Genomic DNA, 27,516 nt, shown 5'->3' with positions numbered 1-27,516 from the left:
GCAGCCTCTTCTACTTGATGGACCTACAAGCACCGTTGTTCCTTTCCGCGTGTTCTGTGCTCCGGATCAGTCCATCCTGGATGTCATGGAAGCCATCAAGGCCTATGACCATGACATGCGTCATTTTGCACACGCTGGGCTCTGCGACATTAGTCGCATTGGAGATGATGCCACTGCCGCTTGCAATTTCCAGACAGTCTTGATGGTCACCGACGGCTGCACTGCTACTGCGGATGAAATTCACCAGACTCTGGAAGAACCGGAAAAGTTCATGCCATGCGCCGATCGCGCCCTTCTCTTGTCTTGCCAGATGACCGATGAGGGGATCTCGCTGCTCGCAAGATATGACCAGGGAATCATTGAACCTCTTCAAATCGCTCGTCTTCTGCGACAGCTGGGTTTTCTGATCAATGAGCTGCAGAGCTTGGCGGACGATGCGCTGTGCGTGGGACAGCTGGATCTCCTGGGTCCAGAGGATCGTGCGGAGATTGAAAGCTGGAATTCAGATCCATTGCAGACATACAATCGCTTAGTCCACACCGAGATGCTTATGAGGGCTGATGACTCCCCAAGTAAGCCGGCAGTCCTGGCTTGGGATGGACATTGGACTTATTCTGAGCTGAACACTGTGTCCTCTCGATTGGCTTCGCATATCAGATCGCTTTACTTAGACCAAACGCAGTTGATTGTACCGGTCTACTTTGAGAAGTCGAAATGGGTCATCGCCTCAATTTTGGCCGTGCTCAAAGCTGGCCATGCATTCACGCTCATTGACCCAAACGATCCACCAGCAAGGATGGCCCAAATAATCGAGCAGACATCTGCCACGATTACGCTCACTTCCGCATCTCTTCAGAGCAAGATACAAGCCGCAGTTAGCTGCTGCATTGTGGTTGATGATGACCTGCTCCAGTCTTTGACTGCTAGCCGCGAAGACAGCCAGCTCCATGTTGCGTCAAAGCCAGATGATTTGGCCTATGTCATTTTCACATCTGGTAGTACTGGAGACCCTAAGGGCATCATGATTGAGCATAAAGCATTCTATTCTTGTGTTGTCAAGTTTGGTCCCGCACTTGGCATCCATGGCGGCACGCGCGCTCTTCAATTTGCAACTCATGGCTTTGGTGCGTTTTTGCTCGAGGTCCTGACTACCCTGATTCACGGCGGTTGTGTTTGCATTGCGTCAGACCACGATCGAATGCACAATATGCCTGAGTTCATCTCACAAAATCAGGTCAACTGGGCTATGGCGACACCGTCGTATATGACGACAATGAAACCGGAGGATGTTCCAAGTCTGAAAACCCTTGTCCTCGTCGGAGAACAGATGTCCGCATCGGTCAACGATGTCTGGGTCTCTAAGCTGCAACTTTTGGATGGTTACGGCCAGAGTGAAAGTTCTTCTATATGTTTCGTGGGCAAAATTGGTGACTCATCTTCCGATCCCAACAACCTCGGTCGGGCCGTCGGCGCCCATTCCTGGATCGTTAATCCCGATGACCCCAATCTTCTTGTACCGGTCGGTGCTATCGGAGAACTACTAATAGAGAGTCCTGGTATTGCACGCGGCTATCTTATTGCCCCATTGACCGAAAAGACACCATTTCTTGAAAGAGTTCCGGCTTGGTACGCCTCGAATAAGCTACCAGAGGGGGTGAAGTTTTACCGGACTGGCGATCTGGCTCGTTATGCTTCCGATGGTACAATTGTTTGCCTCGGTCGCATGGACTCACAAGTCAAGGTTCGTGGTCAACGGGTGGAACTAGGCGCAGTAGAAGCCCGTCTGCGACAGCAGTTCTCCAGCGAGGTGACCGTTGTTGCCGAAGCTGTCAAGCGGTCGGATTTACCCAGCAGCGTCATTATCACTGGATTCCTGATTGGTTTTCAAACGCCGCAAGAAAGCGTCAATGTCGCATGTACGGAAGACGCTTACATCCTTGGCGAGACTGCCACGCAAGACATCAACGCGAAAATGCGACAGGTTCTTCCTGCACACTCGATTCCGTCATTTTACATCTGCATGGACGTTCTCCCGCGCACTGCTACGGGCAAGATCAACAGGAGAAGCCTTAGATCTATCGGCGGCAATTTATTAGCACTGCGGGCTCGGGGCAAGTCTCCTCAGCCAAACCAAATGCTCGATGCATTTGACGAATTGCCGAAACTGGAGGAGGTGTGGATGCAAATTTTCGATCTTGCGTCGGGCTCTACGGACATCAGAGCCAGTTTTTTTGCGCTTGGTGGAGATTCGATTACTGCGATTAAAATGGTCAACATGGCTAGATCACACGGGATAGAGCTAAAGGTTTCTGATATCTTCCAAAACCCTACCCTTGCTGGCCTCCAGGCATCGATTAGTGGCAACTCGATGCCTATCACTCGCATCCCGGCGTCGGCCTTGGATGGACCTGTGGAGCAATCATATTCGCAAGGTCGACTATGGTTCCTGGAGCAACTGGAAATTGGTGCCAATTGGTACACAATTCCGTACGCCGTCCGCATGCGAGGGCCACTAGACATTGACGCGCTCAACCGCGCTCTTCTTGCACTGGAGCGACGGCATGAAACCCTACGGACAACTTTTGAGAACCAAGATGGCGTTGGGGTGCAAATAGTTCACGAAACGCTTCTGAACCAGTTGAGAATTCTCAATGCTTCGACTGACAGTGCCGACTACCTTCAACTTCTGAAACAAGAGCAAACAGCTCCGTTTGATCTGCAATCTGCTGCTGGGTGGAGAGCATCACTGATACGCTTGGGCGATGGTGATCATGTTTTTTCAATTGTCATGCATCATATTATTTCCGATGGTTGGTCAATCGACGTACTCCGACGGGAGCTAGGTCAACTCTACGTCGCCGCTCTTCAACGTGCAGACCTTCTCTCGACCTTGAGCCCGCTCCCAATACAATACAGAGACTTTTCTGTATGGCAAAAGCAAGACGCTCAGGTTGCTGAACATATGAGACAACTCCAGTACTGGCAGAAACAGCTCGCAGACTGCTCACCGGCGAAATTGCCGACCGACTTCCATCGACCGACACTGCTCTCTGGCAAAGCAACCACCGTGCCAGTTGCTGTCACTGGTGAGCTGTACCAGAAGTTGCAGGAATTCTGCAATGCATTCAACACGACTTCTTTCGTTGTACTCTTGGCTACCTTCCGTGCGACACACTACCGTCTCACTGGAGTTGACGATGCTGTTATCGGTACACCCATCGCCAACCGCAACCGGCATGAGTTGGAGAACCTAATTGGCTTTTTTGTTAACACTCAGTGTATGCGAATAGCTGTCGATGATGAGGAGACCTTTGAAGGCTTGGTACGTCAAGTCCGTTCAACAACGACAGCGGCGTTTGAACATGAAGATGTGCCGTTCGAACGTGTCGTATCTGCCATGCTACCTGGGTCCCGAGATCTGTCTCAGAATCCGCTGGTGCAACTCATTTTTGCTATTCACTCGCACAAGGATCTTGGAAAGTTTGAACTCGAGGGTCTTGAATCAGAGCCGGTCCAAAATGAGGCCTACAGCCGGTTTGACGCAGAGTTCCACTTCTTCCCGGCGCCTGACGGATTGACCGGCTACATCAACTTCGCTACAGAGCTATTCAAACTGGAAACAATTCAAAATGTTGTCAGCGTCTTTTTGCAGATCCTGCGTTATGGCCTTGATCATCCTCAAACTCTGATCTCGGTCGTTCCACTCGCGGACGGCTTGGCGGAGCTCCGCAGCATGGGACTGCTCAAGATCAATGAGGTCGAATACCCACGGGATTCGAGCGTGGTTGACGTCTTCCGCACCCAAGTCGCTGCCTACCCAGATACTGTCGCAGCGGTTGACTCGTCTTCACGCCTAACATATGCTGAGCTTGACCGTCAGTCCGACCTGCTCGAGACGTGGCTTCGCCGGCAGGATCTTCCGGCCGAGGCACTGGTCGTGGTGTTGGCACCACGTTCATGCGAAACAATCATGGCTTTTGTCGGTATCTTGAAAGCGAATCTGGCGTATCTACCACTCGATGTTAGGTCTCCTGTCGCTCGCATGATGGATGTGCTGTCAACTCTGCCCGGTCGCATTATTGCCTTGCTTGGCTCCGATGTATTTGCGCCTGATTTCCAGCTCCCTAATTTGGAACTCGTGCGTATTTCTGAAGCTTTGGAGGTTTCTTGCATAAGCAGCCTGAATGCAGATGAGCATATACCTATGCCGAATCCATCACCAACTAGCCTTGCGTATGTTTTGTACACATCTGGGTCAACCGGCCGTCCGAAGGGAGTTATGATTGAACATCGTGCTATTGTACGACTGGCAAGGAGTGATATCATCCCAGAGTTCCGACCAGCGTGCGGCGACATTATGGCTCATATGTTCAACACCGCTTTTGATGGAGCTGCTTATGAGATCTACACAATGCTTCTGAACGGCGGAACACTGGTTTGTGTTGACTATATGGACACTTTAAGTCCCAAATCACTTGAGGCAGTGTTTGAGAAGGAGAAGGTCAACGTCGCCATCATGGCGCCAGCATTGCTCAAGCTATATCTGGCTGAGGCACGAGATGCCCTCAAAGGACTCGACGTACTCATCTCTGGTGGCGACAGATTCGATCCCCAGGACGCCATTGACGCAGTATCTCTTATTCGGGGCTCCTGCCATAACGGATATGGTCCAACCGAGAATGGAGTTTTCAGTACTATATACAAGGTTGGCAAAGACGATCCATTCGTGAACGGTGTTCCTTTGGGGCGAGCCGTCAACAACTCGGGAGCGTACGTCGTCGATCGCAACCAGCGGCTTGTCGGCCCTGGTATCATGGGAGAGCTTGTCATGACCGGTGTCGGGCTTGCTCGCGGCTATACCGACCGAGCATTAGATGAAAATCGATTCATTCAGCTCACCGTTGACGGAAAGGCCGCGAGAGCATACCGGACGGGGGATCGGGTGCGCTACAGGGTAGGGGAATGCCTTCTAGAGTTTTTTGGGCGCATGGATTTCCAATTCAAGATTCGAGGCAACCGTATCGAGGCTGGGGAAGTGGAGGCTGCAATTCTCAGTCATCCTTCTGTTCGCAATGCCGCCGTTGTTCTTCGCGTTGAAGAGAAGCAGGAGCCAGAAACAGTCGGGTTCGTTGTCGCAGATCATGACGAAACCGCCCATCACGAGGGAGCGGGCAACCAAGTTGAAGGATGGCAAGCATTTTTTGAGACCACCACGTATACGGAACTTGAAACTGTCAGCTCATCAGAAATTGGCAAAGATTTCAAGGGATGGACTTCAATGTACGACGGCAGCGAGATTGACAAGGCAGAGATGCAGGAGTGGTTGGACGACACTATACATACGCTCGTCGATGGCCAAGCGCTAGATCATGTACTCGAAATCGGAACTGGGTCCGGCATGGTCTTGTTCAATCTCAGCTCTGGACTACAAAGCTACGTGGGCCTTGAGCCATCCAAGTCAGCAGCCGCTTTTGCCAACAACGCCATCAAGTCAACCCCAACCCTAGCAGGAAAGGCGGAGGTTTTTGTCGGAACCGCGACAGATACTGACCAACTGAATGACCTGCATCCGGATCTTGTCTTATTCAACTCCGTTCTTCAGTATTTCCCCGCAACAGAATACCTGGCGCAAGTTGTGGACACCCTCGTGCACTTGGGCAGCGCCAAGCGTGTATTCTTTGGCGATGTACGATCGCAAGCGACAAACAGGCACTTCCTTGCCGCTCGAGCGATGCATTCGCTCGGGAACAACGCGACCAAAGAGGACGTCCGCAAAAAGATGGCAGAGATGGAGGAACGGGAGGAAGAGTTCCTCGTTGAACCAGCGTTCTTCACCACTCTAGCGAACCAGTTTCCCGACTTGGTCAGACACGTCGAAGTTATTCCAAAGAATATGCAGGCAACAAACGAGTTGAGCGCGTACCGTTATGCAGCTGTTGTACACCTGCGCAGTTCAGACGAGTCTGGGCGCCCTGTGTATTCGATTGAGATGGACGACTGGGTGGACTTTCAAGCCTCTCACATGCACAAAGATGCCCTTCGAGAGTATCTGCGGCTGGCCGAGAATACCATGGCCGTGGCGATCAGCAATATTCCTTACGGAAAGACCATTTTTGAGAGACAGATTGTTGAATCTCTCGATGACAGCAGCGAGGATGCGCTACATGGGACACTGGATGGTGCAGCCTGGATCTCAGCTGTACGGTCCGATGCCAAAGGTCGGCCATCGCTTTCCGTGCCTGATCTAGTGCTGCTTGCTGAGGAGACTGGGTTCCGTGTAGAGGTCAGTGCAGCAAGGCAGTGGTCTCAAAGCGGTGCGCTCGATGCTGTTTTTCATCGCTACCCAATTTCTGAACCTGCTGCTCGAACCTTATTTGCCTTCCCCACGGACAATGCCATTCGAGTGTCTGCCACCCTCACCAATCAGCCGCTTCAGCGACTTCAGAAGCGACGTGTTGCAGTACAGGTTCGTGAATGGCTCCAAGACCGGATCCCATCGTACATGATTCCCTCCCACATTGTCGCGCTGGACCAAATGCCACTCAATACCAGTGGCAAGGTCGACCGAAAAGAATTGTCTCGCCAGGCCAGAGCAATTAAAAACACCCAGAAATCAGCACCGCCAACAGCGCCAGCGTTTCCCCTGAGTGACGTGGAGATCAGGCTGTGCGAAGAGCTGACGAAAACGTTTGAGATGGATATCAACATTACGGATGACTTCTTTCAACTTGGCGGACACTCACTTTTGGCGACTAGGCTCGTCGCACGAATCAGTCATAGACTCGGCGCGCGACTGACGGTGAAAGACGTGTTTGACTATCCAGTCTTTTCTGAGCTTGCAGACGTCATCCGCCAACAATTGGCCTCGAAGAATGCCCTCCCGACAATATCAGCTGGTGGCCAGGACAAGCAAGGGTCCGCAGGCGTGGCTCCGACCACTGAAATGCAAAGCATGTTGTGCGAGGAGTTTGCGAACGTTCTTGGTATGGAGGTTGGAATTACTGACAATTTCTTCGACCTCGGCGGGCATTCACTCATGGCTACGAGGCTAGCCGCGCGCATTGGCCATCGATTGGATACCACGATCTCGGTCAAAGACATTTTTGATCATCCAGTTCTTTTCCAACTTTCGGCCCAACTAGAGGTTGCTCAGCTGGAAAGTCCCGGCGGTGGTAGCGACATCAAGCTGCCTGAATACGCTGCATTCCAGCTTGTTCCCGCCGAGGATGCGCAAATTTTCATTCAAGACGAAATTTACCCACAATTCAACTTCCCACACGATATGATTCAGGATGTTTACCCAGCGACACATCTGCAGCAATGTTTCCTCCGCGATGTTTCCGGACAGCCGAAGCTTCTTGTGCCGTTCTACATCGATTTTCCGCCTGACTCGGATCCTCATACCTTGGCCAGAGCATGCTCATCTCTGGTTGAGAAGTACGACATATTTAGGACAATATTCATGGAGATCGCGAGCAATCTCTATCAAGTCATCTTGACGCATCTCGATCTTGGCATTGACGTTATTAAAACGGACGCCAATGTCCACAAGACGAGCAGCGACTTGGTGGACAAGGTCTCCAAAGAACCGGTCCGTCTTGGACAGCAAATGATACGAGTTACGATTCTGAAGCAGACATCGTCAGTGCGAGTACTTTTGTGGCTCTCCCACGCCTTGTATGATGGCTTGAGCTGGGAGCACATTGTGAGAGATCTCCACATTCTCTTCAAGGGTAGATCGCTCCCGCCAGCGAACCAATTTTCGCGGTACATGCAGTATTTGGACCATACTCGAAAGCCTGGTTGTGACTTTTGGCGGGATGTCATACAGAACGCACCAATTACAAACCTGAGCGATACCAGAAGTAGAAGTCGTGAGCCGGAAGTTGGAGCTCCAAGAGTCTTGCATGCCGGCAAGGTCATCAGTGGTCCCTCTCAAGCCGTCCGCGGCAGCATTACGCAGGCGACAGTGTTCAACGCTGCTTGTGCCATCGTACTGTCGAACGAGACTGGGGCGAATGACGTCGTTTTCGGTCGCATCGTATCAGGTCGGCAAGGTTTGCCAGTGAGCTGGCAGAACATGATCGGTCCATGCACAAATGCGGTGCCGGTGCGCGCTGTGGTGGACACGGAGGGCAATCATCAGCAAATGCTCCGCGACTTGCAAGAGCAATACCTCCTGAGCTTGCCGTTTGAGACTATCGGCTTCGATGAGATCAAGCGCAGCTGCACAGACTGGCCGGAAGCCTCAAATAACTATGGCGTCTGTGTGACATATCAGAATTTCGAGTACCACCCGGCGAGCGAGGTTGACCAACAGCGGGTCGAGATGGGCATCCTGGCGAAGAAGGCCGAACTGATCAAGGAGGAACCGCTGTACGACGTGGCCATAGCAGGAGAGGTTGAACCTGACGGAATTCACTTGCAGGTTACCGTGGTCGTGAATTCGGCGCTATTCAGCCAAGAGGCCGCCACGCACTTGATGGAGGAGGTTTGTAAGACGTTCCAGGCCTTGAATTCGTCTCTGTGAGAGAGGTGCTGTGAGGTTACAATAAAAGAGAGTGTTCTGTATCACAATATGTGCCTCAAGTATGGTTGCGAGGGTGTATGGAATTGTCGCTGGACGCTCCCAGCGAGGTCGCGGGCTCCCAGCTAAATAGCTGCGCCTTTTCTTATCATGTGGTCTCTAGGCCCTATTCTGCTCGATTGGGCCGTGCCTTTTCCCTAGCTGTGACCTAGTCGCGAGTGCCCAGACAGGGGCGGTGGTGATATGCATTGTCGTACAGCGCCCAGCTGGTTAAAAGGACATTTATTAGTGGACACTTGGTATGGACCAGGAATGGCATTGATTGAGACTGCGCCATTAGCCGTGTATAGTTCGAGAGGTGTACTGGAAGAGGCTTGGCCGTGGCTCAATAAATTTATCCACCAGTTACACTGTTGGTAGCATGCATGTGAGAAAGAAAACCCCCCGTAAAAAATTCAAGGCATTTACATTGTTGTATGAATCATTGACGTTGGCTTTCACGGGACGTCCCGCCCGCCAAAAGCAAATGCAAAGAAAGATTTTGGCGTAGATGTGCTTAGACTCAGCCTCGGAATGGATGCTTCCGAGAGATCGTCTTTTTTAAAACCCCAAATTAGCAGGAAGATGTCTTACATTAATCAAGCACGTGGAACACTTGCTGACATTGATAATGTAGGTGACATTTAGTAATTAAAATGCTTGCTCCGCTTCATATTGCCCTATATAAAGTCTAGCTACTTGAACGTCCTCCAGAAAAACGGCGAAAGTCATTCTACCTAAGCAAAAGTATACAAGCAAAAGCCGCCGCCCGTCCCTCACCGCTTCAAAATGAGAACGTTCGCCGTCATTGTCTACACCCTCTCCCAACTTGCGAGGTTCGCACATGGTGCAGAGGACCCGCTTGGCGGAATACTTGAAGACCTACTGGGCGGTGATGGTGTTAATGATGGTGTTGATGATCGATGCCCTCTTATAGACCCTATCGATCACTCTCTTTACCTCCCGGCAAGCCGCTGCAATCAGTTTTACGAGTGCACGAACCGTCACGCCACGATATTAGACTGCCCCAAGGGTCTTCAGTTCAATATCGAACTGCAGCTTTGTGATTGGCCAAATCATGTGGATTGTGGCACCAGAGAAGAATAGATGAGGGTGACAATAAGCGTCGTCTAATATATCGCGGTATGTACCTCAATCAGCGATCTGTCTCAGGAAAAACTCTAATGGCTATACAAGTAGTGTCCGCCGCCTTCCCCATGGCACTGTTGAATGATCGACGGGAGGCCAGCTACTTCGAACGCAGCCGCAGGCTCCTCTCATGATGCTTGTTCTTCTGTAGAGATGTGGGGGGAGTATTAGTGCTGGTGGTTATTAGCAAAACTCGCCAGAGCCATGCGCGAAAGCACAATCTTGAAACCGGCATCCTTATTGAGCAGGGCGGCACTCACCTACGGTAGAGATGTAACAAATATATTATCGTTTCTTTTAGACAATCAGCTTGGTGACGAGATCGGGTCCGGTATATGCTGATCGTGCAACGACTGCCGATCGTGCGCTAGATCCAACGTCTACTGGTGCCCTAGCGCTGGCATGAGCCGTACTATCGAGCTTCAAAGGGGCATTGCATAGTGCGCATTTTGGCGACTCACAGAGTGCGACTCGCGCTATTCGTTTTCTCGCCATGTTATATCCTCAAACATTTCTGCTTGCAGCCTCCCCAGGCTGAAGCAGTTATCGCGCTCAAGAGCGAGGAACTGTTGGCGCTGATGCCCGTCCGTCGCTTATTACTACCTCGCCCAAAATACAAGGAAAAGACGAGTTATCAACGACCAACGTCCACTGCTCGGGCTGGATATTATATATAACGAGCCACGTTTGTTCGACAAAAACGAGAGGGAGATGAGGGCTCAACACTGGGTTCAGGGTAGTAGCTCCCCATGCAACTGTCTAATTCAAGTTTGCTCGACCAATTCTTTTCGGTTCTGCCAAGAACAAGTCCCAGTCCAGGCGGTCAGGATACGAAAATTGGCACCGGATTGAGCAAAGGTACCATGACGGCTTGACTGGTATTGTTCGTTTGGAAGCAGTCAATCGCGTCACTAGGCAATGCTGGAGAAATTGCCGAGCACCTGTTTTATTGGCACAGTAATAGCAGTGGACTCAATTTCGGAATGACGTTTCATGCGAGCATGGAACGCACGAGAGCAAAAGTGCCATGCGTTGCCTTTCTGTCTTTATCCGAGCTGCCCGACGTGGCGAAGGCGTCCATTGGTCTGGAACGGTGATTTTGTCCAGAGATGCCGGATATATCGGCAGCACGCGCAACGAAGTCCCGTAATTTCGGCCAGAAGCACCTGCACCTACCTGCAGCCCAGCATATGCTTTGCTCTCCGCAACCTCAGCCTGAATGTAGGTCAAAGGAGGCTTTCGTAGCCAAAAAGTTTCCGACCTGCGGAGCCGACTTCTCGTTGGCTGGCTGTCTCAGCCTGCTGCAGATCAAAGTGAGACGCGCTCGGCACAGGTTTTCAGGTGTGCCAGCTTCTGCAGTTCGTTCAATCTCGCTGACAGCCTCACCCTGATGCTGACCAGGCAGAAAACCTGTGCGACAAAGGTTTCTGAGACCCCCGGAGTTTTCATTTTCCTTGGCAGTCTTGGCCCAAATGTAAGGCCAGCTGCATTTGGTGGCGGCGGTGAAGGCTTACGGGAAGCTCGCGCGCGGCGTGGGTTCACGGGCCGTCGGATCTCAAGGCTACAGCAGGCTCCACAAAGCCACCAAGTGATTTTTTATCGACAAGACTTTTGTGCCTAAAGAAGGGAGTTTTCGTGCTTTGTTGAGGCTTGGCTTCTGAAAGGCTGGGAGGCCCTGGCGTCTGCTTGCTGCCCAATTCTGCCTCGCCGTGCAGATCGGTTACCGGAAAGGAGGGAGCATTTTCTTGCAAGTTCCAAACACTTCTAGAGCAGCAGCCGGTCCCTGACTGGCTGCATTTCCTGGTAGTACTGGCCGACACCGCACCGATCTGAAAAGTTTGCGGCCCTGCAGCCTGACCTGCATTTCAGCACGGCACTTGAGAGCTCGAGATGCGGGAAAACTCTCTCGGGTTCATCATTTTACTTGCCTATTTACACCCCACTGGCAAATCTAAATCGGAGGATTCCTGTCTACGCCATTGGTGACGCCGCAAATAGCACCTCGGAGTATTGATTTTCTAAGGGGCTGTTAGACGTACGCTAAAAAAAAAATACTCGATGATCGATATCTAAACCGCTCCAGATCCTTCGCCCCCACTCCACAGCCCTTTTCTATTCTCTAGCGCGAAGCTTCCCCCAGAGCTGGAGTAGCGATCCCGGCATTAGCGCGGATCAGAAGTGTCACTAGGTAAAAATTTGGGCACAATACGAGGTAGTGCGGGCTTACTATAAACCATAGTTCCCGCGAATAGGAGAAAAGCCTCACCTGAGGAAGCCACTCCTAAATCGCCGATCCAGCCCCTTGTATTAGGGGGGTAATGCACAAAAATGGCTGTCGTCACGAGGTGGCCAGACAAGGCACCTGTATGTTCAAAAATCAATGAGCATACATGTAAGCCCGAGTAACCCGGGAACTGGCCACCAACCTCCGACACGACGGATTCCACGTTCAACGGTGTACCTGTACGTACTATAGCAATAAAATTCGAGCTTTGGGTGTTTGTCCTAGTCTATTTGCGGTAAATGACGTTAAGCCGGAGCGTCCTTGGGGGTTCTACATGCATTAGCTCAATCAATAGTCGCCAGTGTAGTGACAAATATGAAATCGTGATTGTCTTGCCACGTCTGACCAGCACACATGCTGCAGCAGAGGAGTGTATTCCAGCGAAGGATTCTGGTCCTGGATTACTCCTCCATAACGTGCAGGCGACTCGTGAAGCAACCATCAAGTGAATCTCATGAGAATCTTGAAGAGAGGTCCCGAACGATGCTACGTAGAAGCTGAGCAAGGGTTGTAGGTCAGTGAAACATGATGCTATGTACGGTTAGACTGTGGCACTTCTATATCCTTGTCGTGAGTTGCGCTTCGTCTATTCGGGAACATAAGTAGCTCCATACCCTGTTTACCCATCCAGGAATCTACGTCATACAAACGCGTAAGGAAAACAACTGCGAGGCTACATGTCAGACCGGTGTTGCCCAATATACCTACACGGAAAGATCAGCAGGCCTCAGAGGTCATCTCTATTGTGACACCTGCAAGTATATGTCTGAAGCTATATTTGGTAACTGAAAAGGTATAAAGGAGACGATTCCCTCGTATATAGAGGCAATATATTCAGCACCAACATTACACATTCATCAATCAATACTACTTCTTCAGTACCTTACAAACACCCCAAGCATCTTACCAGTCACAATGCAGTTCACTTCCACCCTCCTCGCTATTGCCACCATGCTTGCCGTCGGCGACGCATGCAAGTGCTTCCAGGGAGCCAACATCCAATTTGGTGTCTCTCACGGTTGCTGCGACCAGGCTGGAGGTCGCTGGACCGGCGATGACTGTGCTTTTGCCGGCACGGGCGGCAATCTCGGCACCTTCAACAGCTGCTGCGGCAACAACGGTGGCAACTCGGACTGCTAAATTTCCTACCTACAAGTGAGTAAACTTTCCCACTGTGATTCTGCGGTGCCAGGCATACTATGCATGATTTTGAGCATTGCTGACATTTGCATACAGGATTCAACCGCTGGAGCTGACGTTGCGTCCTGTTCGCAACGACGCTTTAACTTTTGATCCCGCCGCGCTGAGGGCTTTTTTTTTCCTTTTTGGTTATCTAGGCCGCCGCATCTGCAGCGACCTTGCCACCGGGGCTTTTTTGTGTACCCTGAGCAGCATTCCGACTTGAAGTTGGAGAGGAGGAACGCGGCTGCGGTGAAAAAGTTTACAGGCATGATGTGGGTTGGATGCGTGGATACTTCTTTTGTTTATTCTTGTATAGTAGTAGTATTACTGCTATGTTATCGGTAATGAACAAATATAGCACTGTCGTTAAATCTCGATTGGCTCCAGGAAACAAACTACGTGAAACAGCTTGTTACGAACCCGATATATATAGTGGCCGTTAGGGATGTTTGGCCTCGTTGGCTACCATTGCTGGATCTTTTTGGTCTCCGTGGCGGAGATTACCTAACGCTGCCGGTCTTCACACAGCTCCGCTGTGGCAGGTAGTTTGTGAAGATCACAGCTTTTAATCTTTTCCATACCTCCTACGCCTCAAGGCCATTTTTCTTATTTAAGAAAAGCTATTTCTAGTATATGATACAGCAAAACTATTGTAACCTCAGCTTCTTGCCAGCCCAGCGACCTCGACAAACGTACACTAGACACTAATTCTACATCATGCAATTGCAAGTTGGGAGAAAAAAAGCTCATCACAAAAGTGTGGATAGCAAACCACATTCGCGTCTTGAGTCTTCACTGGTTTTGGGTCAGGCCGCCGATTTGACAGCAGCACATGTCCTCCATGCTGGGTGTACACTGCTTGCATAATTTTTCGCCGTTGCGCCCCCAAGTTATGCGACATGTTTCTGGTGGACAATACACCTATAGCTCTAGCCAAGCCCGAAATTCCTGCCTCCTTAGCATTTCGCCGTAATGGTCTTTAGATTTGTACATCCATCCTCGCTCTTTCCTTCCTGTTTGGGCCGCGCGACCGTGGTCGTATTAGGCTTAGGGTAATGTAGCGTATTGGAGCACATAAGAGAGAAAGAATCAATGAAGGGGGGCTACTAGTGCCGCGATAGCTCTTACATATTCATAGGAATATTGGGGGCCAAGAGCACATACAAGACGCGTCACTCATGGCGTCTAGACACTTGAAGGACTGCTGTTCCGGCTCCTGGTTACTCAGGGTTAGGGTCCGCAGGACCATCTGCATATGTCAGGTAACGTCACTGGTACCTGCTCGGTCAGCTCCACCAAAATGAGTTAGTTACCCCCACACCGGCTGGTAGACCGGTACCTCCCAGCCCTCGCACTTCCCACCGAGCCACTCACGCAAGGCCGAACCCGGAAGGCCTTGGTGGGGAACTGTGCCCCTCGTACTACGTAGTTGGCCCAACCAGGCCAGGTGAAGATGCCCCTCCAAGATTTCGTCGACTGACGAGTTTTTGTTTCCTTCATTCACTATTCCCTCTCTTCTGAATTGATCGTGTTTTTTTTTCTTTTAAATCAATTCATCATGTCTCGGTCCGTCCTCATTCTCGGCTCCGGCTTCGTCGCCACCCCCGCCGTCGAGGTCCTCTCCAAGGCTGGCATTCAAGTCACCGTCGCCTGCCGCACGCTGGCAACAGCTCAGGCGCTCGCGGGCAGCTACTCCAACACCAAGGCTGTGAGCCTCGATGTCAACGACACGGCCGCCCTTGAGGCTGCCGTCGCCGCGCACGACCTGACCGTCTCGCTGATCCCCTACACCTTCCACGCCGTCGTCATCAAGGCCGCCATCAAGGCCAAGAAGCACGTCGTCACCACCTCGTACGTCTCGCCCGCCATGATGGAGCTTGACGCCGAGGCCAAGGCCGCTGGCATTACTGTCATGAACGAGATTGGTCTCGATCCGGGTATCGATCACCTCTACGCTGTCGACCTGATTGAGCGTGTCCACAAGGAGGGCGGCAAGATCCTCTCCTTCAAGAGCTTCTGCGGCGGCCTGACCGCCCCCGAGAACTCGGACAACCCGCTCGGCTACAAGTTTAGCTGGAGCTCCCGTGGTGTCTTGCTCGCCCTCAAGAACAATGCCAAGTATGTCGAGGACGGCAAGATTGTCGAGGTTTCTGGCCTCGACCTCATGGACACTGCCAAGACTTACCACACTGGCTTCACCGGCTTCAACTTTGTCGCCTACGGCAACCGTGACAGTTCCGGTTACCTTGAGCGGTACGTAATACAAACAGTGTCAATTGTCTTCTTCGCGAGTCTCTGCTAATAAATCCTCCAGCTACCACATCCCCGAGGCCCAGACTTGCGTCCGTGGCACCCTCCGCTACGCCGGCTTCCCCCCGTTCATCAAGACCCTTGTCGACATTGGCTTCCTCGACGACCAGCCCAAGGACTTCCTCAACGAGGCCCTCCCTTGGAACGAGACTCTCGCCAAAATTTCTGGTGCCAAGTCCAGCAGCGAGGAGGACCTCGTCGCTGCTATTTCGGCCAAGGCTACCACCTTCAAGACCGCCGAGGCCAAGAGCCAGCTTATCAAGGACCTCAAGTGGCGTATGTAATCATCAAAATGGCCGACGAGCTCTGCTAACAATGTTCCAGTCGGCATCTTCTCCACCAAGAAGATTACCCCCCGCGGCAACCCTCTCGACACCCTCTGCGCTACCCTTGAGGACAAGATGACCTTCCAGGAAGGCGAGCGTGACATGGTCGTAAGTATATGATCTTGTTCGTAAATCAGACCAGAGACTAATTCTTTAGTTCCTCCAACACATGTTTGAGGTCGAGAACAAGGACGGCAGCAAGAACACCATCTCTTCCACTCTCTGCGAGTACGGTGCTCCCATCGGCTCCGGTGGCCCTTCCGCCATGGCCAAGCTTGTCGGTATTCCCGGCGCCGTCGGTATGTAGCACCTCCAACAATCGCTTCAAGTCAGGCCACTAACAAACAACTAGCTGTGCAGCAGGTCCTCAATGGTACCATCTCCGAGCGCGGCATTCTAGCACCCATGAACGGCAAGCTCAACGGCCCCATCATGAAGGAGCTTGACGAGAAATACGGGTAAGTGGATATGTGATCTAACGATCGATACCAGACTAATTGTTGGCAGCATCAAATGCACTGAGAAGATTCTCAACTGAAGTCGTACGAGCAAAAGTATACCCTATCCACGGTAATCTGGACAGTCACAACACAACCCATGAACAAAGTCTGCAAAACAGGGCGCCGGTTTCATGTAAAGTGAACATGCGAGAGAGAACTCGTCGTAGAAAATTTACGAAAATTTTAATGATTTATAGAATGATAGCAAAAGTGCTGGTGTTATTTGCGATATTTGCAAAAGAAACAGAACAGCATTTGGACGTAGTTGAGCAACAAACCTCGGTTGATTGGCCGTCTCGTGATAATGATGACTGTGGCATTGCGATAATTTGTCCGAGTGCTTTTTTCTACTTTCTATGCCTCAATGGATCGCTAGAAAAATGCGATTTCGACAATATCTCATGCCTGACCGCACTGCGAGATAACGGGCTTGTTCAACGTTGATGGAGCACCAGCGTCACAGCTCCACACCGTCGACCCCAACTTGGCGCTATTATCGTGGCCCTCTACCCAGACCTTTCATCAAAATCTTCCCAAATTTTGACAGTCTTTCTTACGTCAGGCATTAGTTCAGAGTATTTCTTCAGTTTGTTAAGTTAATCTGTCCAGCCGCACCCGAAGCCTTTCTCTTAGAGTTACCCAAGTGGCCTTATGGAGACTGTCATCATGAAGTCCAACCTGGATCTTGTGAATGATACTGATGGGTAAGCTGACCTGGCACATAGATTTCTTAGTCAATTTTCTTTTCATCATAGCGATATCTTTACATGCATAGCAAGTAACTGTGCTGACACTTACAGCTTCCCATACGGGAACGGACCCATCACCATCGAGGGCCAGGGCCTCTTCACCCTGCTCTGGCGCGACGCCGACGGCGAGTACCCCATCGGCTATGTCCTCGACCGCGTGGTCGAGGTCTTCACGCAGCTCCCGGCCTCCCTCACCGGCAACCTGCGAGTGGACCGCGCCGCGCGCACGCTGCTCATGTTCCAGGACCTGGCCACTGAGCCCGCGCGCACCGCCGCCGTCGCCGCCCTGACGCAGCACCTCCGCGAGCAGAACATCTTTCCCCTGCTGTGCGGCTGGCGCAACGAGCCCTGGCCCGTCCACGGCCGCCGGGGCGAGCTGCTCTTCAGCGTGGAGCGCGCGGCAGTCGGCCTCTTCGGCACCGTGCGCTACGGCGTGCACCTGACGGCGTACGTCGAGGACGCATCGGCGCCGCACGGCGTCCGGATCTGGGTGCCGCGCCGCGCCGCCAACAAGTCGACGTTCCCCGGCATGCTGGACAACACGGTCGCGGGCGGGCTCATGACGGGCGAGGACCCATTTGAGTGCATGGTGCGCGAGGCCGACGAGGAGGCGAGCCTGCCCGAGGCCGTCGTGCGCGCGGGGACCACGCCCGCGGGCACCATTACGTACATTTACATCACCGACGGGCCCAACAACGGCGAGGCTGGCTTCGTCTACCCCGAGGTGGAGTGGGCGTATGACTTGAAGCTGCCGGCGGACGTGGTGCCGCAGCCCAAGGACGGCGAGGTTGACGAGTTTTACCTGTGCGACGTGGACACGATCCGGCGCGACCTGGCGGCGGGCGAGTACAAGACCAACTGCGGCGTGGTGATGCTGGACTTTTTTATCCGCCATGGCATCTTGACGGCCGAGGAGGAGCCGCAGCTGGCGGGGATTGAGAGGAGGATGCACAGAGAGCTGCCGTTCCCGGGACCGCATTGGAGCAACTGGCACAGTGCGTGAGGAAAGGATGACAAGGCGCGGTTGCTATTGAAAAAGGCTTTTTTCTATAGTATTGAAGAAGAAATCCCCGTTTAAAAAAGGACGAGACTAGAAACCTAGATGCTGAAAGCAGAACCCCCAAAAGATGCCAAATTATAACGCCAATATTCTTTCTCGATTTTTTGTCTGTTCCTTGCCGCGGTTTTATAATTTGCCTATTTCTTGATCAAAAGATACACGGCGTCGACTCGTAGAGGTGTGAGCTTCTTGACCGGTCCCTGCAGCGACATGAGCAGACCACCAAAAGAAACGTAGGCATTGCTGGAATCCAAAAACGTTAGCACACCCACGCCACACCAAAAAGTCTGCCTTTTTGCCACAAACTCACATGGTCGCTCCGTCAAACGTCTCCTCAAACTTGTAAAGCTTGCCGTAGCAGACGTAGTCGTACAGGTCTGCGAGCGTCGCAGGCGCGTCGCCGCCCTTGCCCACGTCGCGCCAGCCCTTGTCGTCGTCGCGCGCGCCGTCGGGCGAGAGCGTGGTGCTGAGGACCACGTGCAGCGAGTCGCCGACGGCGCAGGGGAAGAGCTCCAGGTTGATGTCGAGCGCCATGACCGTCTGCGAGTCGCCCGACGTGCACGAGATGCGCGCCACGCGGTCGTACTTGGACTGGTCGTAGTCGGTGATGGTGAAGCTCTCCTCGAAGAGGGTGGCATCGCCGGCGCCGCCGCCACCGCCGCCAGACATCGTTTTGCGTGTGGTGTGGGGGTGAAAGAGAAGAAGAAAAGTATGCGCGCCGGCAATTGGCTTCGTGGCCTCGGGGTTTTGGGTATCGTTGGGGGAGATGTCGGCAAAAAGTTGTTGGAGGATGAAGCTTGCTGGAGACGGCAGAAAATTAATCAGAGGGGTCGGACAAGGCGGTCGCGGGGCCGTCGCTGCGATACGTACATATAAGTTGTTGACTGCGACCTGCAAACAGCACTGTCTTTTTATTGGGTTAAGAATGAGAGACTCGGAATTTTGTGATTACGAGAAGAATAAGATAGTTCTGTCTAGTTTTAGGACTCAATCTTTTCTATGGGCGAGCAAATTACTGGTGCTCGATTACATACTAGAGACATCACCAGTTAAAATACTAGGGTCTTGAACAAAATGTGCAGTCTGTAACACCAATATTTAGCATATTACTCAGAATACTCAAAAGAAGTGTATTTTCTCAAAGAGACATCATTAATCATTCTTATTTTATTTTACTAATGGTCATTACTTTTGTTCTGGCACAGCATTACTCGAGCCGTACTGGATACCCGCTGCTTGACAGGTTGAGTGGGCACCAACACAGCTCGCCATTCCACGCTCGCGACCTCGAATGCACTAGTCAAATCAAAGCTCTTCAAACTACCCGCGAAACTCCCTCGTCGACGTATTTGATAGCTGTCTACTCCGTCCCAGGATCAAGCATACATATTACAGCTTAGACCACTTCGCGGTCCCGTCAATTTTCGTACTAGGCGCCGCGTCGCAGCCCTCATCTGTTCAATTTTTTGCGCTGCCCACCATGTCCTTTCGCAAGCGAGGAGTCGTCCTGGGCAATCCCCGAACGCCGGCAGTTGCCAAGGTAGAGAAGTCTCTTCCCACCGGCACTCGTCCGTCGCCGCACGATGGCCGTCTCACTACTTCGTCCGGCACACAGTCGCTCGACCAGCTGCTGGCGGGCCATGCCGGTCTGCCGATGGGCACCTCGCTTCTCATAGAAGAAACCGGCACAACCGATTTCGGCGGCATGCTGCTGCGCTATTATGCTGCCGAGGGCTTGGTTCAGGGTCACCATGTTCACGTTCTTGGTTTCGACGACTCGTGGCGTCGAGAGCTGCCTGGCTTGGGCGGCGATACCAAGGAAAAGGCTGCCAAGCCCGAGTCGCCATCTGACAGCAAGATGAAAATTGCATGGCGATATGAAACTCTAGGAAACAGAGTTTCACCCTTTAGAGGTAATTCATAGCTCTTCGTCTCAAGAAAACTACTTGCCATGTTAACATGTTTCAGAGCCAGCACAACCTACAGCCGCACAGCAAAGCACGCAGAGCACGGCCGCCGCGTTTTGCCATACCTTCAATCTCACGAAGAAGTTGGAGAGCAGCGACATCAAGGGCCACCTCTTCGGCTCCCCAATAATGAATGCCTTTTCACGGCCGACCCCTCTCTTTAGAGACTTCATTGCGTCCGTCGCCGCCAAATTGGCCAATACGCCGCCGTCTACGATCCATAGGGTAGTTGTCCCAAGCCTCCTGTCGCCGACACTGTACCCATCCTACGCATGCAACCCGCAAGAAGTCCTGCAATTTCTCCACGGCCTCCGCGGTCTTCTACGCCAATATCCCAACAGACTGTCTTCTATCGCCACCCTACCCATCTCGCTCTATCCCAGAGCCAATGGCTTGACGCGATGGGCCGAGCTGCTTTGCGACGGGGTACTCGAGCTGGTCCCCCTTGGCCACCAGATACAAGTCAGCCGCGATCCCACCAGCGAGGACAAAGCCCAAGGCCTTTTGCGAGTCCACAGCCTGCCCATTTTCCATGAACGGGGAGGCGGCCTTGACGAGGGCTGGCGGCGTGAAGACTTGTCGTTCAAGCTCAGCGCTTCCACCGGTCTCATCATCACACCATACAGTCTGCCACCCGTGGGAGAGGATGAGAAGCAAGCCGAAGAAGGCGCGGAAGCTGAGAAAAAGAAAAAGTCTCTTGAGTTTTAACACATCTGTTGCCAGCCATTGCACATCGCTGTCGACTCAATTGCTGTTGCCCCGCTATATGCATAACAGCTCTACAAGGGTAGACCGCCTTCATATCCACTTCTGGCATCAAATAAAAATTTAGCCATTCACCTCTGCTTCAACAAGCTCTTCCCTCCCAACCAATCCCACGATAAACACTCGCGCAGGACGTGGGTAAGCACAGGGTAAGTCATTTTGGTATTTTGAATTGTTTTGCACAATGCCTCTCCCATCTGTACCTCCGGGATCTACATGATTATTACCCTGAATATCTGTCAATCCACTGAAATTCTGTGACGACACATTCAACAATTACGAAGACGACTTATGACTCTTCCCGCTCAAAACCACTTTTTTCCTCACAACCATCTGCCAATCTCTTAACAAGAGGCACCTAGCTAACATTGACATTTTGGTTTTGATTTTAGAGACAAATGGCTGCCTTGGAGGCACCGTTTCCTGTGCGTATCGCCCGCATCGCCGGCCGCTACCTGGTCTTCGACACCGAGGCCGCGGCCCTGCTGCGGCGGCAGGTCAACACCAACGGCGTGCTGGTGGGCACGGCACCGCAGCAGCCGACGCAAAACATCTTTCTTGGCCTACCCATCGAGCTGCGGCCCGAAGAGGTCGAGGCCCTGGTGCGCAAGGGCGCCGCGTATGTCGTAGATGGCGCCGCCGCGCACCGAGACACCCTCCAGTCGTATTGGGATCCCGCCCTCCGCCGCGCGTATATAGAGTCCCTCCGCAAGCAAAAGGAAATTGCACAGGCTGCCCTCGCCGAGCGCAGCGCCCAGCGTGCCGCCGAGGTGGCTGATAAACTGAAGCGCGGCAAGAACAAAAAGGGCGCTGCTGCTGCCGCCGCTGCGGCAGCCGTCGCCGTCGCCGCTACAGATTCGCCAGACAAAGCAGACGGCGGCGTATCGCAAGTAAAGACCATAGGCGTCACGCCCACGTCCAGCACTGACCTCGTACCGGCCAGCGCCCTCGCCGAGCACCGCCGCGCCGACGAGCTGTCGCTGCACGAGGCCGCGCCGCTGTGCAGGCACCTGCTCGACAACGGCTACCACATGACGCCCGGCCTGCGCTTCGGCGCCCAGTACAGCGTATACCCTGGTGACCCCCTGCGCTTCCACGCCCACTTCATGGCCAGCCAGTACGACTGGGACGAGCCGATTCCCATCCTAGACATTGTCGCTGGCGGCCGGCTCGCCACGGCCGTCAAGAAGGCATTTCTGCTCGGCGGTGAGCAACCTGCTGCTGCTACTACTGAAGGTCAGAGCGAGTCTAAAGCTCACGTCAGAACATTTTGCTTGGAATGGGCTGCCATGTAACATTACACACAAAAACCATGATTGCATTTTTTACGAGCGGCGTTTTATGGACTCAGGACAAATATAGAGGAGAATAATACCCCTGGAAATGAAGGCTTATACAATACAAAACGCTTCTGCATCCTACCCAGAAACAAAACCAGTTACAACCGCGAAAATTCGCCGTCTAGGAAGACGAAGGCAAAAGGAATCACCGCTTCGACAAAGTACTTGTTCGTATTTAGTCGCGTGAATAACCAATCAAAGCCATTAAAACAGTACAGCATGTCGTAGTCCTATATTAAAGAATGTATACATTGAACTTCCCTCATAATCTAAGGAACGTAGATTCTGCTAAAGCTGAGCACATCGCGGCGACAGCAGACACACTTGTCAAAATTGTTCATGGCGAGCGACACGCGGCAGTCGTCGCAGAGGCTCAGGCAGCGACAGGGCCAGACGATGATGGTGCGCGCCGCGCTTTGGCAGACGACGCACTGCGGGCCCTGCTCGTCGCCGCCGGCGTTGGCACTACTGCCGCCGGCAGTCACGAGATCCGACGTCGTGCCGGTGCTCTTGGTCGGCGTCTGTGGCGGCGGCCGGGCGGCCTCCTCGCGGCGCGACAGCAGGAGCTGCTCGAGCAGCGTCTCCTCCTCGTCGGGATCAAGCTTGGTGTGAATATCGCGGCTGGCCAGGCTGGTGGCGGCGGAGACGGGTGCCGGAGTGGCAATGTCCAAGGCGGTGGGCGTACCGCCGGGCCGGCGCGGGCTCGTGAGGATGCTGGTTCGGCGGAGCTGCTCGAGACGGCGGAAGCGGCCGCGCGTCATGACGCCGTCGCTGACAAGGTGCGCCGCGAGCGTCGTCGCTTCCTCGCGCTCCTCGCGGTTGGCGGGACGCAGGAGACGGGCGAGATCTGTCATGCCCATGGGGCTGTCGGCCACGGGGGTGTTTTCACGCACCGCGCGAGGGGATCGCTGAGTGGGCGTCCTCTGGCCCTCGTCGATTTCATCGTCAGCTGGCTCCCATGGGTTTCTGTCATTTTCGCCGTCGTTTTCGTCGGCCGATGTGGATTGAGAAATCACGCTGGTTGCGTCCCAATCGTCGTCGTCGCCATGGCTCGGGGCGTAGTCGCCGCTGGAATCGCCAGAACCCCACCACCCGCCTTCCACAAAGTAGTTGTACAAGTCGCTATCCAGGTTCTCTTCACTGCCATTGTGCCCGATGCGTCGAAACTCGGCTTCGACGTCAATTCCGTCGCTCCTGGACACTCGGCCGTTGCGGCTGATGAAGATGGTGCGGCTTGCACGCTGCGTCACAGGGACTGGCTTTGGTTCTTCTTTGGCTGACTTTGGTCTCTCTGCGAGCCACTTCAGCCAGGCAGGCTGTCTCTGGATGCGAACCAGACGGAGGGCCCGTAGTGTCGTGAGCGCAGAGACACGGCCGATAAGCTTGAAAATGCTCAGAAAAAAGTCGAGCGCCATCACCCATCTTGAGCTTCTATCTGTGGCTCCGACTCCGGCTCTGAAGCTTCGCTCTGCGCGGCCCTTCGGTACTTTTTGTGCAGCCCTTTCCCGAGCGTAGCCATTGGGGGCCAATACCGGACCATCTTTGACAGGAATCAGACCAATAGCACCAATACGATCGTACTGAGAGCTAGCATGGCCAAGTCCAACCCACTGCTTCTGCAACTCTTCTGCTTCTCTGTAGCGAGCCTCTTCGAGCCATGTATGACGCGTCAAATTCACACCGTTGTCTTCGTTCAAGTACACAGCTTCACTAGCCATTGTGATGGCGGCAAAGCCTGTACGTAGGAGAGCTGTGTAGAAGTCCATGTCTCTGGTGATTCTGACTTCCGCAAAGGAAACGTTTGCTTGCATGTTTTCGTGGGCATAGATGAGCCGCTGTCTAAACGACATGGCAGAACGCTCCTGATTGGGTGGCGCTGACAGTGCAGATAGCAGCAATGCGAGGCCGTATATGATGAAGCAAAGTATGATGCCGCCCAGTACCAAGACGTGAGGCACGAAGCCGATGATGCAAACGGTTGGAAATCGTAAGAGACCCTGTGAGCTGGGGTCGTCAAGGTCGAACGAAAAAGCACTCCAAACAATACTTGCCATGAAGCAAAGGCCCCAGAAGCCGGTGTTGACGAGTCGATACTTGGCCTGTAGATCGAAAAGTCCGAGGATGTGGCTTGTGAGATGTGTCATTGACGACAAAAAGGCCACGAGAAGCACTTCAGGCGGCGTGTTGACTCGCTTAATCAACATTGACTTTGTCAGCAAATTTACCACTGCACCTGTGGCAGACGATGAAGCAGTCGGTTCCGTTTGTGGCTTGGGTTCCCAGTTCAGCTGTGCAAGTTGGTTGCTAATAGTGGCATCGGCCTCGGCAAAGGCGAGGGATTGTTCAAAGAGCGTCATGCCAGTTTCCGCGGAAAGTGTTCTGCCCTGGACCGCACAAGACACAGTTTCGATGAAGTGGCTCAAGCAAAATGTACCAAACAGCGGCCACATGGCAGACAGCGATCCTACCAACTTGGATGCTTTGACTTGGTCCGCTACCGGAATCATATGAACCGCGGCACAAGAGTGCTCATCTGTTGCGCCGAAAAGTAGAATGGAGCTCAGTGTATTCAAAAAATAGTTTGTATGCGCGTGCAAGAATCGTGAGTGTTTAGTGGTATCTCCCCATCGGAGCTCGGCAAAGTTGGCTGAGGTCTGACACTGCATCGACATGAGAAGACGGCGCACCTGCATGACCAGGAGGACAATGGGAAGGGAGCGAAGCAACAGTCTCAGTTTCCACTGAAGACGTAGTCTGCGACGGGTGGCAGCGAAGATGTGTGTTCGGTTAAGTATGAGGGCCATGGCAATGCACGACATGGCCCATCGGCTGGTAGCGTATGAGAAGACACTGCCGAAGTTGCGTACGCTCTCCAAAGACAGGAAAGCCGAGGAATCCTGCGCAGCCGCTGCAACCGCAGGGGAAGTGTTGCTCTCCATGATGTTGTACGCGGCAGCAGACGTGGTGCCGAGGAGGCCGGCGTCGGTATTCGGCGCAAGGTTGGGCTGGTCAGCCAGATTAAGGTAGGATCCAAGCTTCTCCAGGAATCGAGGCCCTGCCCAGACCAGATCGTCAAGCGACGGCGCATATCGAGTCATATTGGTAGCCCAGGCCGAGAGGTTGGACCATCCTCCCAGGTTGGCAACGCCGGCGACGGCGCCGAGCGGCACCAGAGGCGGTTCGTCCATTTCCGTCGGCGAAACGCGAATCGTGCGTGCCCGGGGCGTGGCCCAGCCACTGTATAAATTTCGGAAGCGATAAATCGACTGGCGATGGGCGAGAGCGATTCGAGACGACTCGAATGATCGTGGAATATGGCAGGCCAAGAACCGCAGCGACGGTGCGCTGATGCAAGTGGTGAGATGAAGCGGGAGTTGAGACCCGCGTGTGTGCAGTTGTAGCGTGCTTCTGGGGTCGCCTCAGCGCCTCGGCACTGTGACGTACCTCCGCGGGCCAAGGTAGGTAGGCACGGTAGGCGGAAACTACTATACCTTAAAGGTAGTAAGGTGCGCGGGCAGATTTGGTACCTCGAGTAATGAATAGAAAATGTAGTAATGCTCTTGGAAACTGCGACCTATTGGTTTTCGTTTTTTTTTTTTATAAATCCTGTATCGTAAACATTGTTTTCGCGCTCATTTCTTTCCCAATCTCACACCCGAGGCGGCTTTGGTACAAAGTTCTTTTGGGTACCCAAGTCGAGTGATAACGTTGGAAAATACCCTCATTATTCTAGCTAGCGCTCTAGACAGCCAGTCTATCGTCGCATAGGCAGCTAGTCAACTACAGCATTAGACAGTTTTCTACATCCAGTCACCTATGCAGCCGCACTGTCTATTCAAAATGGCCACCTGCCACTCGAGAGCTACGGTGTCACAGCAGTTCGAAATCTTAGGCGAGACATTAAGCTTTCCTTCGAGCTTGGCGTCGCACAAATTCCCTATGGTTCATGATTCTATTGGGTATATTTACAAATTTCGTTGCAAGAGCTGCCCATCTAAAGACGAAGCTGTGGTCCTCAAATAAAGTTTGGCCGAGTTGCCCGGAGACGGCTCATTGGGCAGCCATGGCCTCACCCAATGATGCTGAAATAGCCTGACATGTGCCCTTGCTTGCATGTACCGCTCTTGATATAAGAAGACGCTGCGAATCTGCATTTGACGGTTGCAGGCGCCCCTTGAACCAGAGATTTGTGATCTCATCCCGTGTAGGCAGATACGCCACACAACAAGCTGCCAATACTTGGCCATGCTCAGAAGGCACGGGATCGAGTACAATTACAGGCTCTTCATTCTCGTCCTTGCTGACCATGGCGGCAACACCTCCGGCCACCGTGTCGACGCAGTCGATGCCTGCATCGGCAATGGCTGCCGAAGCAACCGTGATGCAGCCGCTCAAGACGTTCATCATCTCCCAGCTCTCAATTCCCTGGTCTTGGGCAGCTTGTCGGGTAAGTTCGCCCTCTATAATCGTAACAATAACATCAACACCACTCTTGGGCCATCGATCAGCAATCAAGGTGCCACGAAGTGCCGTCTCGAGATGTGTGCTGAGATCTCGTTCACTGGAGTCGCGCAAATAGCCTCGACGCTGCTTTGTCGCAAATGGAGCATACTTGACGTGTGTTGATAGAACCATATGAGGCGAGAACGGAGCTGATCGTGGCAACGATCTCGGTCCATGCACCGTGCATGTGAGCTTCATGCCAGACCCTGAAGAGCCCTCTCTAGGTTCAAACTCCAGGTAGGCTGAGCCAGATGCAGAAGGTGTGACACCGGTCTTCAGATCTTCAACTAGTTAGCTTACTCATTCCAGCATCATTTCATCGCGAATAAGCTTACAGATAGCTCTGATACCATTTGCTGGTCGAGTTCTTTGGGTGGAAACAACGTCCTCATCGTCGTAGGCGGGAGGCACCGTTGCGCCTGAGGGGCCATTCACCCTCCTTCTATCGGCCATCGTGGAGATAGTATATTGGTACAGCTATACTATTTCGACCACAGCTCGCGATACGATTTGGTTTAGACTTGAATTGTTAGAAACTGAAGCTCTAGCCAAGCACCAGTACATCTATCTAGTTAGCGGGGCAGCGGGTTGCCAAAATTTCTGTCCATGCATGTAACGAGTCTTCGCCCCACCTTGGACCATAGCTAGCGGCAGCGCTCAAATTTATTTTATTTTTTCCTCTTCTCCTCCAAGCTTTCTCAACATCGCACTTTGCGCGCTCCTTGGCTGAGACTTTATTATGCCAATGTTGAGCTTGAAGCTTGACTGGTAGCCGGCATTCGCAAGAGCTATGGCTACTGCCGTGCTTAGCATAC

The 27,516-nt window shown here is 52.9% G+C and overlaps 10 protein-coding genes across 14 annotated transcripts; 7 read left to right on the top strand and 3 right to left on the bottom strand.

Moving 5' to 3' along the window:
• Positions 1-85: 85 nt before the first annotated feature.
• LMH87_000652 (uncharacterized protein) lies at positions 86-8,530 on the top strand (the record flags this gene model as incomplete). Of its 5 annotated transcripts, none has more annotated exons than XM_056198597.1 (1): positions 86-8,530. In XM_056198597.1, the coding sequence occupies one exon, from the start codon at positions 86-88 to the stop codon at positions 8,528-8,530; it is 8,445 nt and encodes a 2,814-aa protein (XP_056055533.1). The 5 variants fall into 5 exon arrangements, with proteins under 5 accessions (XP_056055533.1, XP_056055532.1, XP_056055531.1 ...); XM_056198594.1 differs by having other exon boundaries at positions 5,279-8,530; XM_056198596.1 differs by having other exon boundaries at positions 5,732-8,530.
• An 825-nt stretch (positions 8,531-9,355) lies between these two features.
• Positions 9,356-9,849, top strand: LMH87_000651 (uncharacterized protein; the record flags this gene model as incomplete). Its single annotated transcript, XM_056198593.1, has 3 exons — positions 9,356-9,458; positions 9,674-9,709; positions 9,764-9,849. The coding sequence occupies 3 exons, from the start codon at positions 9,356-9,358 to the stop codon at positions 9,847-9,849; spliced, it is 225 nt and encodes a 74-aa protein (XP_056055528.1).
• A 3,065-nt stretch (positions 9,850-12,914) lies between these two features.
• Positions 12,915-13,404, top strand: LMH87_000650 (uncharacterized protein; the record flags this gene model as incomplete). Its single annotated transcript, XM_056198592.1, has 3 exons — positions 12,915-12,976; positions 13,032-13,154; positions 13,236-13,404. The coding sequence occupies 3 exons, from the start codon at positions 12,915-12,917 to the stop codon at positions 13,402-13,404; spliced, it is 354 nt and encodes a 117-aa protein (XP_056055527.1).
• A 1,335-nt stretch (positions 13,405-14,739) lies between these two features.
• Positions 14,740-16,355, top strand: LMH87_000649 (uncharacterized protein; the record flags this gene model as incomplete). Its single annotated transcript, XM_056198591.1, has 6 exons — positions 14,740-15,434; positions 15,496-15,767; positions 15,816-15,925; positions 15,975-16,116; positions 16,170-16,275; positions 16,325-16,355. 6 exons carry the CDS (start codon positions 14,740-14,742, stop codon positions 16,353-16,355), a joined length of 1,356 nt encoding a protein of 451 aa, XP_056055526.1.
• Positions 16,356-16,983: 628 nt separating this feature from the next.
• LMH87_000648 (uncharacterized protein) lies at positions 16,984-18,069 on the top strand (the record flags this gene model as incomplete). Its single annotated transcript, XM_056198590.1, has 2 exons — positions 16,984-17,021; positions 17,118-18,069. The coding sequence occupies 2 exons, from the start codon at positions 16,984-16,986 to the stop codon at positions 18,067-18,069; spliced, it is 990 nt and encodes a 329-aa protein (XP_056055525.1).
• A 194-nt stretch (positions 18,070-18,263) lies between these two features.
• LMH87_000647 (uncharacterized protein) lies at positions 18,264-19,169 on the bottom strand (the record flags this gene model as incomplete). Its single annotated transcript, XM_056198589.1, has 4 exons — positions 18,264-18,369; positions 18,437-18,926; positions 18,997-19,033; positions 19,161-19,169. 4 exons carry the CDS (start codon positions 19,167-19,169, stop codon positions 18,264-18,266), a joined length of 642 nt encoding a protein of 213 aa, XP_056055524.1.
• A 437-nt stretch (positions 19,170-19,606) lies between these two features.
• Positions 19,607-20,050, top strand: LMH87_000646 (uncharacterized protein; the record flags this gene model as incomplete). The annotated part of the gene is made up of 1 exon (XM_056198587.1): positions 19,607-20,050. The coding sequence occupies one exon, from the start codon at positions 19,607-19,609 to the stop codon at positions 20,048-20,050; it is 444 nt and encodes a 147-aa protein (XP_056055523.1).
• Positions 20,051-20,859: 809 nt separating this feature from the next.
• On the top strand, positions 20,860-22,220 carry LMH87_000645 (uncharacterized protein; the record flags this gene model as incomplete). The annotated part of the gene is made up of 4 exons (XM_056198586.1): positions 20,860-20,880; positions 20,990-21,007; positions 21,251-22,064; positions 22,123-22,220. The coding sequence occupies 4 exons, from the start codon at positions 20,860-20,862 to the stop codon at positions 22,218-22,220; spliced, it is 951 nt and encodes a 316-aa protein (XP_056055522.1).
• Positions 22,221-22,467: 247 nt separating this feature from the next.
• Positions 22,468-25,386, bottom strand: LMH87_000644 (uncharacterized protein; the record flags this gene model as incomplete). Its single annotated transcript, XM_056198585.1, has 2 exons — positions 22,468-24,195; positions 24,250-25,386. The coding sequence occupies 2 exons, from the start codon at positions 25,384-25,386 to the stop codon at positions 22,468-22,470; spliced, it is 2,865 nt and encodes a 954-aa protein (XP_056055521.1).
• An 862-nt stretch (positions 25,387-26,248) lies between these two features.
• On the bottom strand, positions 26,249-27,154 carry LMH87_000643 (uncharacterized protein; the record flags this gene model as incomplete). The annotated part of the gene is made up of 2 exons (XM_056198584.1): positions 26,249-26,982; positions 27,037-27,154. 2 exons carry the CDS (start codon positions 27,152-27,154, stop codon positions 26,249-26,251), a joined length of 852 nt encoding a protein of 283 aa, XP_056055520.1.
• Positions 27,155-27,516: the final 362 nt, after the last annotated feature.

The sequence above is a fragment of the Akanthomyces muscarius genome, chromosome 6 (genome assembly GCF_028009165.1).
Source record: "Akanthomyces muscarius strain Ve6 chromosome 6, whole genome shotgun sequence".
NCBI classification, from domain to species: domain Eukaryota; kingdom Fungi; phylum Ascomycota; class Sordariomycetes; order Hypocreales; family Cordycipitaceae; genus Akanthomyces; species Akanthomyces muscarius.
The sequence above is the reverse complement of the archived record's forward strand: the minus strand, read 5'-3'. Positions and strand labels throughout refer to the sequence as shown.